The sequence below is a fragment of the Prinia subflava genome, chromosome 1 (assembly GCF_021018805.1).
Source record: "Prinia subflava isolate CZ2003 ecotype Zambia chromosome 1, Cam_Psub_1.2, whole genome shotgun sequence".
Lineage (NCBI taxonomy): Eukaryota > Metazoa > Chordata > Aves > Passeriformes > Cisticolidae > Prinia > Prinia subflava.
The window spans coordinates 149,736,016-149,750,160 of NC_086247.1; the positions used below are offsets into that span (position 1 = coordinate 149,736,016).

At 46.3% G+C, this 14,145-nt stretch overlaps 1 protein-coding gene across 3 annotated transcripts in view; it reads right to left on the reverse strand.

Moving 5' to 3' along the window:
- Positions 1-8,555: 8,555 nt before the first annotated feature.
- Positions 8,556-14,145, reverse strand: part of CTDSPL (CTD small phosphatase like) — a 79,016-nt gene continuing 73,426 nt past the window's right edge. For all 3 annotated transcript variants that reach the window (XM_063416737.1, XM_063416753.1, XM_063416744.1), the window contains one exon: positions 8,556-13,069. In XM_063416737.1, coding sequence (XP_063272807.1) covers positions 12,944-13,069 — 126 coding nt within the window. In that variant the 3' untranslated portion in view covers positions 8,556-12,943. The remainder of the gene's footprint in view (positions 13,070-14,145) is intronic.

Genomic DNA, 14,145 nt, shown 5'->3' on the forward strand with positions numbered 1-14,145 from the left:
ATTGTCACTCAGGGAGATCTCCCTGCTCACATCTCTGATTTCAGTCGTTCCCAAGGAAAACTCTCTTCTGCTCCTCATGGAGTTTCAACTGCAGATTGTTCCTCCACAGCTTCAGGACCCATCCCTGACCCCCTTCCCTGCTTTGGCTGGGGCAGCATCACTCAGGGGTGGCTGTATCCAGGGATCCACTGACAAATGGGATTTTGCAGGGGTTTCCTGAAGCAGCAGTGGTGCCTTCCCTTCATCCCCCTCCAGCTCCTCAGTTCAGGTCACACAAGGCAGTAACCAAATAAATCCTCACAGGAAAGGGCTTTCTCTGGGGAAACTGCTTCTAGAAATGATGCTTGGCAAGCCCCTCCAAGCCCACTCACGTAGCTGAGCTTGAGACAGGAGGGTTTAGTTCTTAGAAAGAACTTTGGAATAAAGCTTTTTTTTTTTTTTTTTCCCCCCAGATTTTCTGTAAGCAGCAGTTCAGGTCAGGCTGGGGGGGCTGAAGGATGAGCAAAGCTACCTTACAAACCTCTGGTGGAGCAGGTGACAGCGAGGGAAACACTGAGCTCAGCCTGCCTGGTGGGAGGTGCCCCTGCCCATGGTGGGGCACTGGGTGAGCTTTAAGGTCCCTTCCAGCCCAAACCATTCCATGATTCTGTGAATGCCTTTCTGGCCATTCCCACCTTGGGGCTGACCTGAGCTGGGAGAGGCTCCTCCTGCACCATTTTTCCCAGCAAACAGGCACCTGGTGTTATTTTCCCTGCCTGTTTTCAGCTGGGTTTGGTGCCGTGCTCTGAAGCTGCTGCCTCGCCTGGGGATGTGAGGGCAGCTCCAGCACTGACAGCTTGTGCTTCCCATCCTCCCTCCCACCCCAGCCTGTCATTCCCCCCTCCCACCCTGCCATTTTAAACAGAGCATCAGGCTAAGCTCTGAACATTTAGGAAAACAGGGCTGTGCTTTCACACACTTTACAGACCTGGGCAGGGGGCATTTAGAATTCTGCCCCTCTCTCTCCCCTTCCCTTCCTTGAATAGTGGTTTAGGCTACTTGCAAGCTAAAATCGAATGTTTAGAGGCCACACAGAGCTCACTGGTGCAGTAGCAGCCTTGGTTTCCCCATCTCTGTGTTTCTGTCATTACAGCAGTGCAGCTTTTTCATAACAGCCCCAAGGCTGTTGGTTGATGAAAGCAGTAAAGCTGTAGCTGCTGCTCACTTAAAGAAAAAAAAAAAGGAAATAAAATAATAATCACAGAACTGTTATGAACTGTGAAAATGCTGTTGCAAAAAAAGACTTTTTTGGCATTGTTCCAGAGCTGTCGTAGAACAGGAGAGGGGATCAGAAAGTTTGTAGGAATTGACAGCGTCGAGGTTTGTTTTGATGAAATATTGCCATTTAAAAAAGGCAGCTCAGAGCACTTTGACCCATCTCTAACTGCTGTCATTCTCAGCAGGGCCACGGCAGGTGGGATCTCTTAAAATCCCAGAGTGGTTTGGGTTGGAAGGGACATTAAAACTCATCCAGTGCCACCCCTGCCATGGCAGGGACACCTCCCACTGTCCCAGGCTGCTCCAAACTCCATCCAACCTGGCCCTGGACACTTCCAGGGATCCAGGGGCAGCCACAGCTGCTCTGGGCACCCTGTGCCAGGTTCCCATCCTCACAGGGAAGGATTTATTCCTAATATCCCATCTAAATCTTTCAGTGCTAAGCCATTCCGGTGTCCTGTCCCTCCATCCCTTGTCCCCAGTCCCTCTGCAGCTCTCCTGGAGCCCCTTTAGGCTCTGGAAGGGGCTCTGAGGTGTCCCTGGAGCTTTCCCTTCTCCAGGTGAGCACCCCCAGCTCTCCCAGCCTGGCTCCATCCCTGGAGCATCCCCGTGGCCTCCTCTGGAGTCGCTCCAGCAGCTCCACATTTCTGCTGTGTTTGAGCCCAGAGCTGATCCCAGCCCTGCAGGAGGGGTCCCACAAGGGCAGGGCAGAGGGGGAACCCCCTCCCTCCACCTGCTGGTGCCAATTCTTGTGATGCAGCCCAGGGTATGCCCCTCGTGCTGCAGGATGGGCTGAAACTCTCTTTATTTGCTGAGGCTCGTAATGATCCAACTTCTGCTTCACTGATAATCACACACCAGTTCTCAGGAGGTACCTGCTCTAAAGCTCAAAATGATATTAGGGAAAAGAACCCACCATTATGACTAATTAGTGGCTCTGCTCCAACATTTCTGACTGTCTCCAGGATGGAGCTGATACCTATTTTGGTGGTGAGAGCCCTAAAAATGGGTGACAGCATACAAACCCAGTGCCTGTGAGATCCAGCCTGTCAGCAAGCACTTCAAACTCATGATTTTAAAAAACATCACAACAAAGTGTCACAGCTGACAACCTGGTTATGAAAAAGTTAAAAGAAGAACTTGGTTTTTCTGTGGAGTTGAAATTAGAAAATCGAAAGCAGCCAGAAAATCTGGCTCCCTTTGCTGCCTGTAGCTGACTCATCGCAGGCAGATAAAAAAACATTTATCCCCCAGCACCCAAAGACTTTCAGGAGAACAAGAGTGATGTGGAATCAAATGAGATGAGGCCACAACCTCTACGGAATATAAAAGAAAATATATCATTTGTGGAATGGTTTTACCCCTTAGAAAATGAGGTGTGGATAATTTCCTTCCCTTTCACAGGAGAGAAGGTGGGAAGTGCCTGTGCCCCAACAGCATCCAAGGAACTGAAAGAATTTGAGGATAAACTGGATCTTGGAGAGACCCAGATTTAACATCAAGCCATTAACTGGAGCCTGTCCTTTCCCCTTTCCAGGCACACTGGAAAGGTGTGCCTTTCCAGCCCTGTGCCTTTCCAGGCACACTGGAAAGGTCAAGAGATACCTATCAAAGAATTTTTCTCCTTTTAATTTAAATTTTCCATATTGGCTGGGTTACATTCATCAAGTTATTTGTCCTGCATCCCAGGGGGAGCATGGATTTGCAGATAATCTGATTTTTGCAGCTGAGAATGCCTTTGTTTTGCTGACAGAGATGCAGAAACATCTCTGGCAGCATCACTTGCAGCAGCTTCCCCTCAGCTCCAACATCCCCAGGGCCCTGTGTGCCCTGTGATGGGCAAAGCTGTCTCCTAGAAAAGCCAGGAACTGGGCCCAGGCAGGGATCCCAGATGGGATTTGGCTTTCCAGGCAGTCTTGCCCTCATGAATTAAAAGAGAGGCAAAGGAGGAGGGAGCATCCAAGGCAGAAGGAAATAGCCAAGGGTGGGTGGCTCCTCCTCAGCTGCTGGAGCTGCAGAGCTCTCCTGCTTTACCATGGTCACCCCATTCCTGGGGACAGCTGGCCAGGAGTGGGGGATGATAAATGGGAACCACAGAGTCAAAGAGATCTTGATCATCTGCTCCAGCCTCTCATGGAAAGGGAGGCCAGGTGAGGTTTCCCATCATTGTCCACTCACACCTTGAAATCCTCCAGCCATGGGGACTCTGCCACATCCCTGGGGAAGCTGCTGCCATGATTCTCACTGTAAAGATTTCTTGTGTCAAGGTAAAACCTTTTCTGGGGCAACTTGCAGCCATTCCTTGTTGTCTTCTCCATGGCTCTGTGTGAAGAGAGAGCCTCCATCCTCTTTGTGGCACCTTTTAGCCCCGGGGTGCTGTGATGAGGGGCCCCCTGAGCACTTCCAGGTGGGAAGGAGCCTGCCAGGAGAGCAGAAAGCCAAGGAGATGCGCTGAAAGGGGTGGCTGATGGCTTGGAAGACCCCTCCTTTCTCCCAGAAAACCCAAGAGTGTGTTGGGAATGTGAAGGCAGATGCTGCAGTCACTCACAGGGAGAGGCAGCCCTGCAGGTGTGGGGTCCATTCCCTGGAAAGGTCCAACCCTTTTGGTCCAGCCTGTGATGCCTTCAGTTTTATCTTTCACATTTTCCAGCCCCTGCGCTGCCCAGGGCGCAGCTCTGAGCTCACACCCAGGCTCACTCAGCTCTCTGCACACAGCAGCCACACAAAACAAATCCTTCTCCTGCTGCACACCAAGGACAGCTGGCACAAGTTCTCAGGCCCCAGAGCACAACCAGCGGTGGCTGCAGGAGAAAACAAGAAGGATGGGACTGCATCACCTGCAGCTGCCATTGGACAATCCAACCCCAAAGTGCCAATGGACCCAAACTGATCCAAGGGGGAGGCCTGGGCAGCGTTTGTCCATTTGGGGCCCATTTTGGGCCCACCTTGGGTGCAGCCCTGGCCAGGCTCTTGTGCTGCCCTAGAGGCCTTTTAATAAATCTCTGTTTTATTCTCCAGCTCTGTCCAGTCTGCTCCAGCTCAGCCTTCCCAAGGCATCACCTGCCCCTGTCCCTGTGCCCCTGTCCCCTCGCCCCCGCGCGCTGGACACGGGCAGGGAGCGGAACTGGCACAGGGAATGTGCCTTGGCACACACCTGCCAGCTTGGCACCTCTAATACTTCTTCTCTTTTTTCCTCCCCCTCCTGGAGATTCAACATTTGTCCACAGTTCTCATCGTGTGCTTCAGCCAAAACTCGATTTAAAATGATGTTGCTTGGAAAAAAAACCAAACGTGAGTAGCAAAGCTTCTGGAGGGAGAAATGGTTTAGCACACTTGGGGAGGGGTAAGGATGTAATTTAGAACTCAACTATGTGAGAAATGCTGATTTCCCTCTTTTATTTTCCTGTGCTGATCACATATTTCTGCATTTTCATGGAAGAAAAAAACAATCAGTGACTAGAATTATCATGAATACTTATCCTATATTGAGGTGTGGAGCCACCAGTTCCTGCCTCCAAGGAAACTCAGGAACAATTGGGCAAATGAAGAAATTTCTTGTGAAATAACAAAAGAGATTTGTGTACCTGAAGGAAGGTGTTGTCCATGGACCTGTGGAGCACAGTCCTGGCAGGGGACTCAGACATTCAAAGCTTGTGTTTTACACCAATCTCTGGTTCTCAGTCTCTGAGGGTACAACAGGCATTAACCATGGGATCAGGCCGAGATTAGAAAGAAAAAAACCTAACAGCATTTATAAAATATTTTTCCCACTAAAAACATATATGAAAAAGCTGTGGTGATGCCTGTCCTTGAGTTAATGGCTTTGAAATTTCCTCCAGGGCGCCTTTAAAGGGCAGCGCTGCACGGCTGCACCATCTCGTGGTGTGACCGGGCCCTGCATGGCCACAGCCTTTAAACCCCTGCTTTTCCCTGCTTTTCCCCTGCTTTTTCCCTGCTTTTCCATCAAAAGCCAAATGCTGCCACTGCCAGCCCGTGCCACGGCTTGGGCCACCACAATCCAGAGCCACAAAAGCCCTCCAGACCTTCCTCCCTCCCGCTCCATTTTGGGATGCAACACAAATCCATTTGTTTTCCAAGCATCGTCATCCCAAGTATTTGCCTGATCCTTCTGGTTGTTATTCCAAGATCTATCCAGCAGATCAGGGACCAGACTAGGGGTGGTCACTCATCTGAACCTGCTCCAAGATCTCCTAGAGGGGATTCCAGTGAGAGCAAAGCTCCAGTCACTGTTTAGAGGAAAAATGAGAAGGAAATGAGAGCTCCAGCCCCGTGAGGCAGAGCCAAGGGCAGGACCTGCTCATCCTCAGCCCTGCTCCTGCATAGCCCCTGGTCCCTCTCAGCTGGGACTCTTTTCCAACCAAAATGATTTTGTAATTCTGTGATTAAATGGGTTCTTCAGGTCCTGACAAAAATCTTCCCCTTTTCTTCTAGATGCATTTTCTTGTGAAGGAGGATGGCCCATTTCAGGTGCCCTAAAAACTCCACGGATGAATTTTACACCAATCTCTGGTTCTCAGTCTCTGAGGGTACAACAGGTATTAACCATGGGATTAATGAAATAATAGAAATAATAGAAACTCACAGCATTTATTAAGTAATTTTTCTATTAAAAACACACATGAAAACACCAGACTTACACCTTTTTGTGGGTTTGTCTTCCAGCAAATGCTTCACTTGCAACCACCTTCTGCAGCCTGATCCTTCCATGCACACCTAACCTGAGATGTGCCAGGTGAGGAACTGCTTGCCACGGGCACCTAGAGCCAAGGCAGCTCCCCCAGCTCCTCCTTTCCCTCAGGGGATAAATGTGATCCCAAGGTGACCCCACCTGGGACACAGGCAGCGATCCTGAGCCACTCACAGCCCCTCTTGTCCCCAAAAACCCAGGACAGGCAGGTGAGGAGCCTGAGCCCTGCCTCAGGGACGTTGTGGATGTCACACAAGGGGTGCTGCATGCAGAGCCTGGAAGGGGTTTGTGCAGAACCTCCCCAGCCACCATCCCACCTCCTCCTGCCCCCTTCTCCTCCCCCACAATCCAGGACCTTGCTCCTTTTCCCAGCTCCATCTCACAGGCTTCAGTGGCTCTGGGAAGCAGCCAGAGGGGTTTATCCGAGCCTCAGCAGGTTAACCAAAAGGAACAGGAGCTGAATTCTGCCAAATCTGCTGCCAGAGAAGGCGGCCTTGGTGCTCAGCAGTCAAGGCTTTCATCTTTGTTAAAGCCCAGCAGCTCCCAAGAGTTGTGAGAAGAATGCAATGAGAACTTTCTGGCCTGATTCCCTCAAGTCTTTGCCTCCCCCTCCCAATGCTTCCCGCATGGAGAATGGCATGTGGACAGAGAAAGGGGGATTTCTGGGAAGAGACTTGAACTATTTGCATTATCAGACATGAAGAGAATGAAAAAAATAACACAGATAGTTTATTGTCAAAACTGAATCAAAGCATGAAAAAAAAATTTACAAGGTTACACTGTAAAGAAATTTGGTTCTCATCACAAAAGCTCATTAAAAAACAAAGAAAACAACCCATTGTCAAGCCAGCAACTCCCCAACCACCTCCCCCGAGCTTGCAAGTGCAACATTTATTGAAAGGCTGGGAATTCAGAGGCGGTGACATCACACTGGTAGGGACAAAAGGATCACCCCTCGTTATCTGGAGGGACAGAGGGTCTCCGAGGGGGTGACACGTTCCTGGCTGAGCAGTGACTCCTCTGCTCCCCTCGGAGCAGCAGCAGCCTTGTCCTTGCACCCTGACATGGTGAGGCTGGCAGGTGCCAGCTGTGCTGAGCTTGTGTCCAGCTTTTCCTGCCTTTCCATTCCCACCATGTGTCCTCACCATTAAATCAAAATGTGGGTGCAAAACCGAGCGGCGCCGATTCCGGGAGGGGACACGGACACAGCCAGCACCTCCCAAAATCAGTGTGATCATTTTAGCCATGGCCAAGCCTCACCTGTTGATCCTGGGGTGTGCTGCAGAGGCAGCCCCACCTTAGGAACCACGGTGATCCCTGTGTGCCATCCCTTGGGAATGCCCTGGCTTCAACCACGGCCTCCCCGCTGCCAGCACAGCTCCTTCCAACACAACTCCTGGCACCTTTCCTGCCAACCTGGCCAAACCAAGGGGTCCCCACAGATCACCCCTTCCCCAGCAGCTCCAGCAGAACCACAGGAGCCCAGCAGAGCTTTGCCCAGGCTCCTGCCAGCGGGGCTGGGCTGCTGGGGAGCCTGGGTGGCACAGGTCGCTTGCCAGAAGTGCTGGAGGCTGCAGCCCATCTGGACCAGCCCCGGCCCATCCTGCAGGGATTTGCTTTCCTTTGGAGTCAAAACACAACAAAAAGGGGTGGGAAAACCACTGGAAAGCCCATAGGTGTAAGGACTACTGTGCACTCACTTCTGCACACACTCGGTTTCTGTCAGCGTGGAACAACAGGATCTTTCTCACCACCAGAAATGAGCTGTTTATCCATTTTGAAACACTTGTTTTACCAAGTGGAGAAAAAAAAATAAAGACATCTTTATCCTAAGTAGCAGCTAAGGAGATTGGTAAAATTAAAAACAAAACTAACAAAACTAAACCAAACCTAAAAAAAATTCAGTAAACCTGACCAACCAGTACAAAGTAAGGGCAGACGAGGTCATTCCAACTGATCATAGGACTAACTAAAAAATATTTTTAATTGCAACTAATGTGCTATCTTGAGCCAGCTGCTAATTCCAACAGGCCTGAGGTTTTCTGCTCATAAAGCATCAATAATATGTGCCTTTTCCTAGAAAGGAAGGCTCTGCCACAGTCTTACTGTGTCAGATAAAAAGTCCCAAAATAGATTTTTCCAACCAAAGAAAGTGTTTTATTCAGATATTCATGTGGATATGGCAGTGATGTTAAGAACAGCTATTCAAGTAGCTGAAGTAAGCCCTTCAAAAGAAGTCACACAGCTTTGAGACTCGAACAAATTATTGTATGATCTCATCCAAGAGATCTAAATAGCTGGAACATCTGCAAGAGTCGCCACCAATTTATTTAGCAGAGTTCATCAGCAGTTCATCAGCTCTGTTTGCACAAGCAGGTGCCAGGGCAGCCACTGAGGAGTCCTGCATGTGACTGAGGAAGGAGAGGGGAAGCAGGGTGGGACAGAGCAGGAGGATTTTACTCATTATTTTAACATGGATGTCCATTAGCAGGAGAAAAGTCCCTGCTGAATCAGGGCAGTGCCTGTTACTGAAGGAGAAATGCAGAAATGCTTTTTTTTTTCCCAGAGAAGTATTACATGCACAAGTAACTACATTGTTAAAATTTTTTATTTGTGACAGTAAAGAAACCATTCAATACCTGATTGACAACACTCCTCTCTCCTGCAAACACTCATATGGTATCTGTAGTGTTTCTCAAGTATTGCTGGATTGTTCATTGCATCAAAGTGTAAACAGCTCCATCATAAGGAAAAAAAAGGAGAAAAAGAAAGAAAGAAACATTTCCATTGCTTACTCCTCTGTTGAGGAGCTCCCAACAGATCTTTAACAAGAAATAAGAGAGAGTCAGGTGGGATTTTACAACATCATGTGAAACAGAGAACTGACAGCTGGTTTTGCATAGTTAGCCCAGAGACTTTGAAGCAATTGCCCCACGCCAGCCTCACCTACCCCTCCTTGTCCCACAAAGGCAAAAAACATCACAGCACCTTGGAATCAGAGGCACAAACTTGTTTTTGTTTTACAAATAGGGCTGTGCGGAACTGTGGTTTATTAGGTTAAAAACAATCTGTCCAACAGAGGGTTACGCCTTTGGAAGTCACAGAGCTACAGATTCTTTTTCTTGATTTTTTTTTTGTTTTTTTCTTTACACTGAAATTTCAAAAGCTGCAACATCAGCACACACCAGTGTCATTTAGATACTTTATTGTCCCCAACCAGTCTAATCAAAATCATGCTGTAAGAAAAGTGATTGCGTACACTGACAACCAAAACGTCTCCAGGTGTTTCTTCCACGTACAACTTTTGCTGTTTTAATAAAGATCAAAAAGGGCGAAACAGAGAGACAAATTAATTCTTCCAAAGCTACCTAAATGAACACAGCAATAATTGTACATTTTGCCACCACCTCCCCACGCCCAGCCTGCCACGTTTCCTGGTGTGAGCAAGGATTCTGCGCACAGCCCTAAGGTTACAAATGGCAATTTCACTGTTAACACTTGCGTTGGATTTCAAGGGTCCAAGGCATTCTGCCTTTACAGCTTAATTTAAAAATACCCATACAGGCAAAATACCGGTTTTTTAACCCAACATAAAAAGGACAACGGAACTTCAGGCCAGGCAGCATCACTTTAGAATAACCAACTGGGAAAAGACTTTTTAGTATTTCTGTAATATCCAGAAATAGAATTGAAACCCAGGGTTTATAACAGCCCTGGTGACCTGCATGCAGTAACTGCACTTCAGAATATGCAAGAGATTTAGGAAACAAGGGGTTTTTTTTTTTTTTCCTATTTGAATTTTTTTAAAATCTTGTATTTAAAATACAATCAAATACCCGTATTGCAAATTTTACAAACATTCCACTCGTTCTCTGACTTTATGGACAGAATTCTATTGCTTTTTTTAGACTCTAGAAACTCTAAATATATAGCGTATGTATATCCACGCAAACTCAACACTTGAAATTTCAAGTATGATGATAATGTCAAAATAAACAGTGACAGTTTGATCCCTTTGGCCAAATCTGAATACCCAGGGGAGTCCAAACCAGATTGCAGAGCACTCTGAGTTTTATTTCCCTACGAGTTGGGTGGGTTAAAAAAAATAGAACTGATCAGAACTCCTAGAAAATACTCTTAATACTAACAGAGATCAAAGCTGTGCCAAGTTTTTTGTCTTTGTATTGTCACCAAGTGTCGTTTTAATGCTGTACTAAGTTACAGTAAGTTGGATTTTTTAAAATTTGGGGGGTTTAAGAGCCAAAATAATACAGTACAAGTATGGTTATACAGAACACCATCAGAACCGTTCCCCCAGAGGCTGGTGCAGAAGTTCAGTTGCCCATTCTATGTGGATTTGAAAACAATACAAGACACTTTAATAATATAATCAACATTCATTCACAGACTTAAGGCAACTGGTTCATGAAATCGCTGCTTGCAGAGACGCAAACGGGTGACAAGGTGTGTCTCACGTCCAACAGGTCACAACTGTCACAGGGCCCTGTCTCGTGGGTTATTTACTCACTGTCTGATTGTTTGGTCTAATGCTAACGAGAAAAAGTCTTTGAATTTCTTCAGCCATTCCTCTCATACCTGCACGACTAACTACAACCTGAATACTTCCCTGCAAACTGCACTGGGCCTCAGGAGCCACAGGCACAGTTGAAAATACTGCTCAGAGAACAACTTTTTATTTTTTTTTTTTTTTTGGCAGCTTACAGTTTCATTACTCTGGAGTCAAACACAAAATGAAACCATCTTAAACTGAAAGTAAACGTTAATGGACTAACCAGAATCCACGAGTCCTTTTTTTGTTTGTGTTTTTTTTGTTATATTTTTAAACAAAGTAGGCTAGTTCTTCTTAATTTTTTAACTTTTGAACTCAACCGTTTGTCCTTTCGTTGTGGCACAGATTTATACAGTACTGAGGTGATGCCAGCTGGTTAAGAAACAAAAGGGTGATGCTGTACAGACTCACGGGTGTGACGGGGCTGCCTCCAGCACCCCTGGGCCCAGCAGCCACAGCTGGAGCACAGCTGGAGCACAGCTGCACTGCAAGGGGGGCTCAGTTTGATACTGCACCCACCACAACCCACTGGCTGCCTGTGCAGACTGGCCTGCCCCTCTGGCATGGATTTCTTAAGCTGCTTCACCAATGGTTTTGAGACAGGGATCACAAGCCCCAAGTCCATCGCAGAGAAATTTGTTTTTTTCCCCAAGTCGTCGGGACTTTTCGAGGAGAAGAGAGAAGGCAAAGGGGGACTACAATTCAGAATTTAGCACGAGGCTAATCAGAAGCACCAAATAATGCATTTAGTCTTCTCTGATGACAGCCAAATGCAGCTGCACTTTTAATGTTTGCTGATTTCTGCTGTGGACAATAACTGAAAGGTGACTCTGGAAAGGGGGGAGGAAGAAAAAGGTGTGCCTTGTTTCTCAAAGGCATAAAACATTGAAAAATAATTCATCTGAAAAGGTACCTATGGCACTGCAGAAGATGTTAAGCAGGCTCTCATATTCAGAGATGAGTCTGACTCAACTCTAAAGCCAGAGGACTAATTTTAGTCTAGGCTAGTAACTTCTGCCCTTCCAGCAAGACTTGATACAACTCCTAATCTGCACTTTACTCCTTGGGGAAAAAGAATTGCAAGTCAAAGGTGTGGGCAAAATACTTCCTGCATTTTCATGTATCGAAGATAGGAGAGGGCTTCATCTTAATTGAAAAAAAATATTTAAAAAATCCTTTACAGGTCACCTTTAACTGGGTTTTCTGGTATATGAGATACCAATGGATTAATCCATGGGGGTGGGTTATGAAGCCTGCATTTTATTTATTGCCCAAGTTTGCAGCTTACAGAAAATGTCTCCTAGCACAGGCACAGTGGCAAAAACAGTATAACAGCCGATGGTCAACTCCATTTGGTGAGGATACAGTAGCAGCAATTAAAAGAAAAAAGTACTCCAAACAGCTCAATATAGATCCAGCTTACCCAGACGGGTTGTTTTGAGAAAAGAATCTTAAAACTAATAAATAGATCTCCTCGCTGTTCTCCCAGGAGAATGGATTTCCAAAAAAGAAGAGGCATGGCAGTTGTGCGTAAGCAGAGACAGCAGAACTTCCTCTGTCTGGAATTAAAGGTGCTTTAGGTCTATCAGCCACCTCGTTTCCTTAACTCCATCACTCCCTAAATACTCAAACAACTGCAGATATGTTTTAAAACTGTGCCCAAAAATCCTCATGGGTGAAACAACCCCCGTGAATGACCCCAATTCAGCCCTCCCACCAACGCCTGAACCTTCTGAGCATGACAAAGTTTAACACAACTCAGTGTCATCGTGGAGACAGGAACCCAGCATCTTGGTTTCAACTTTTTTTCCTTTGTTATATATTACAGTGCTCTATAAATTTTTTTTTTTCCTTTTTCCTTTTAAAGCATTTAGACAATACAAGACTAAAAGATGTCTGGAAATACGTCTTATACAAAAATGAATTTTTTATCTTAAAATAACATTCAAAAAGGCACTTCATTCTGTAAGAAAAAATTCAGAGTCAGGTCAACTGCTCTAAGCAGGGGGGTAAAATTGTCTGCATAGTGGGAGGGGAAGAAAGGGAGAGAAATTCAACTGCTGAAATACAAGCTTCTTTTTTTTTTGGCATGTTTTAAGAAAAGCTGATCCAGTAAAAGATGTCCATTTATGAAATTAATTAAAAGAGTCCCATTTAAAATAGCTTCTTTTTTTTTTTTTTTTTTCCTTTAAAAAAGTAGTCTGAACACGTGACCTTAGGAGTCAGGCTTCTGAAGGCTTAATAGCATCACTCATGATTGTCCTTCGTGTCCCATGTAACAGGAAGATCAAGAGTAGCACTTCTGACAGGGGTGACCTCCCCAAAGCTTACATTTGAAAGAGCTGAAAGAGATGGAGACAGCCTCTAGCAACTGCAATCTAGGAGCAGGAGTCAGTCCCAGTTAAGGGCTACCTGTTGCAGAGTTTATGAAGCATACTGTAAACTTCTTCCTCTTTGCTTAGTCCTTCAAAGAAAGGAATAAGATCTAGCAGCTCTGTGTCTGTCATGTCATCAAACCAGGACTGCACAGGCACCTGAAACAAAGCAACCAACAAACACTGAGAGGGTTTCGTGATGTAAAAGACACGTGAGTTTTGTCTGTGTGGGTGTTCTGCAGCCATCATCATCATCGTGCTATGATAATCATGGCAATTAGCTGCTCATTACCATTCAGGTGGAGCAGCAGGTTAACCCCAAGCCTGGCCAGGACAGGTGACCTTCACCTGCACGTCCAGTGACCCACAGGACCCACACTGGGCAGCTCTCCTTGCTCTGCCTCCCTGGTATCCAGAACAGACTGGGAGGCAGACACAGCTTATGAAGCTGCACTGACACTTTATTTACAGGCAAATCTTTTTTGTTTTTTTCCTCTAAGAATTATCAGAGTGAGTCACCAGGCACAGGCAGGCAGCAACAACCCCTTCCGGCATGGGGTTTGGAGGAAATGTTTGACTGCAGGGGCAGAACATTGTTCAGGCTAAAATGTTAGATCTAGTGAGTGGGTTCACAAAACAACACATATAATAACCCTTCTTAAATATGCAGGCTGGGTTTGGGGAAGGTGTTCTGTGTATCTTCACTATGGGAGCACACTGAGGTCTTTTCAAGACTATCTTGGATCTTGTTACAAGCTCTGGTTTCTGCAGAGACTCGAGTATCAGTCAGCCAGCAGCACTTTTCTATACATGATTAAACCACTCTGACAAGGCCCTTAATTTCATCTCCCAAATTTCTACAGCTCATTATTTTCTTGGCACTGATTTCTGAGATACCAAATGATGATCTTGGATCAGCTTTTTAATTTTAACCATGAACATAAATTAGAGCTGCAGGTCCTGGTTATTATAAATGGCAGCTTTAAACCATGTGTGGCACTAACCAGAAAAATGTTTTCACCACATCACTTAGGGCATCACAATATTAGGATCTGAACTTGAAAGCTGACTGCTGAAAGATAAATAGCTAAAAAAGCTGTTCGGGAGAGGCAGGACTGTGCAAAGCAGTGCTCTTGATAAAAGATTTCCTACACTGATTTTAACAGTTCACAAAGAAGGCAGCCTAAAAACATCAAAGCAAACAGTGCACAGCCTGGCTGTCTAAAAGTCAGCAG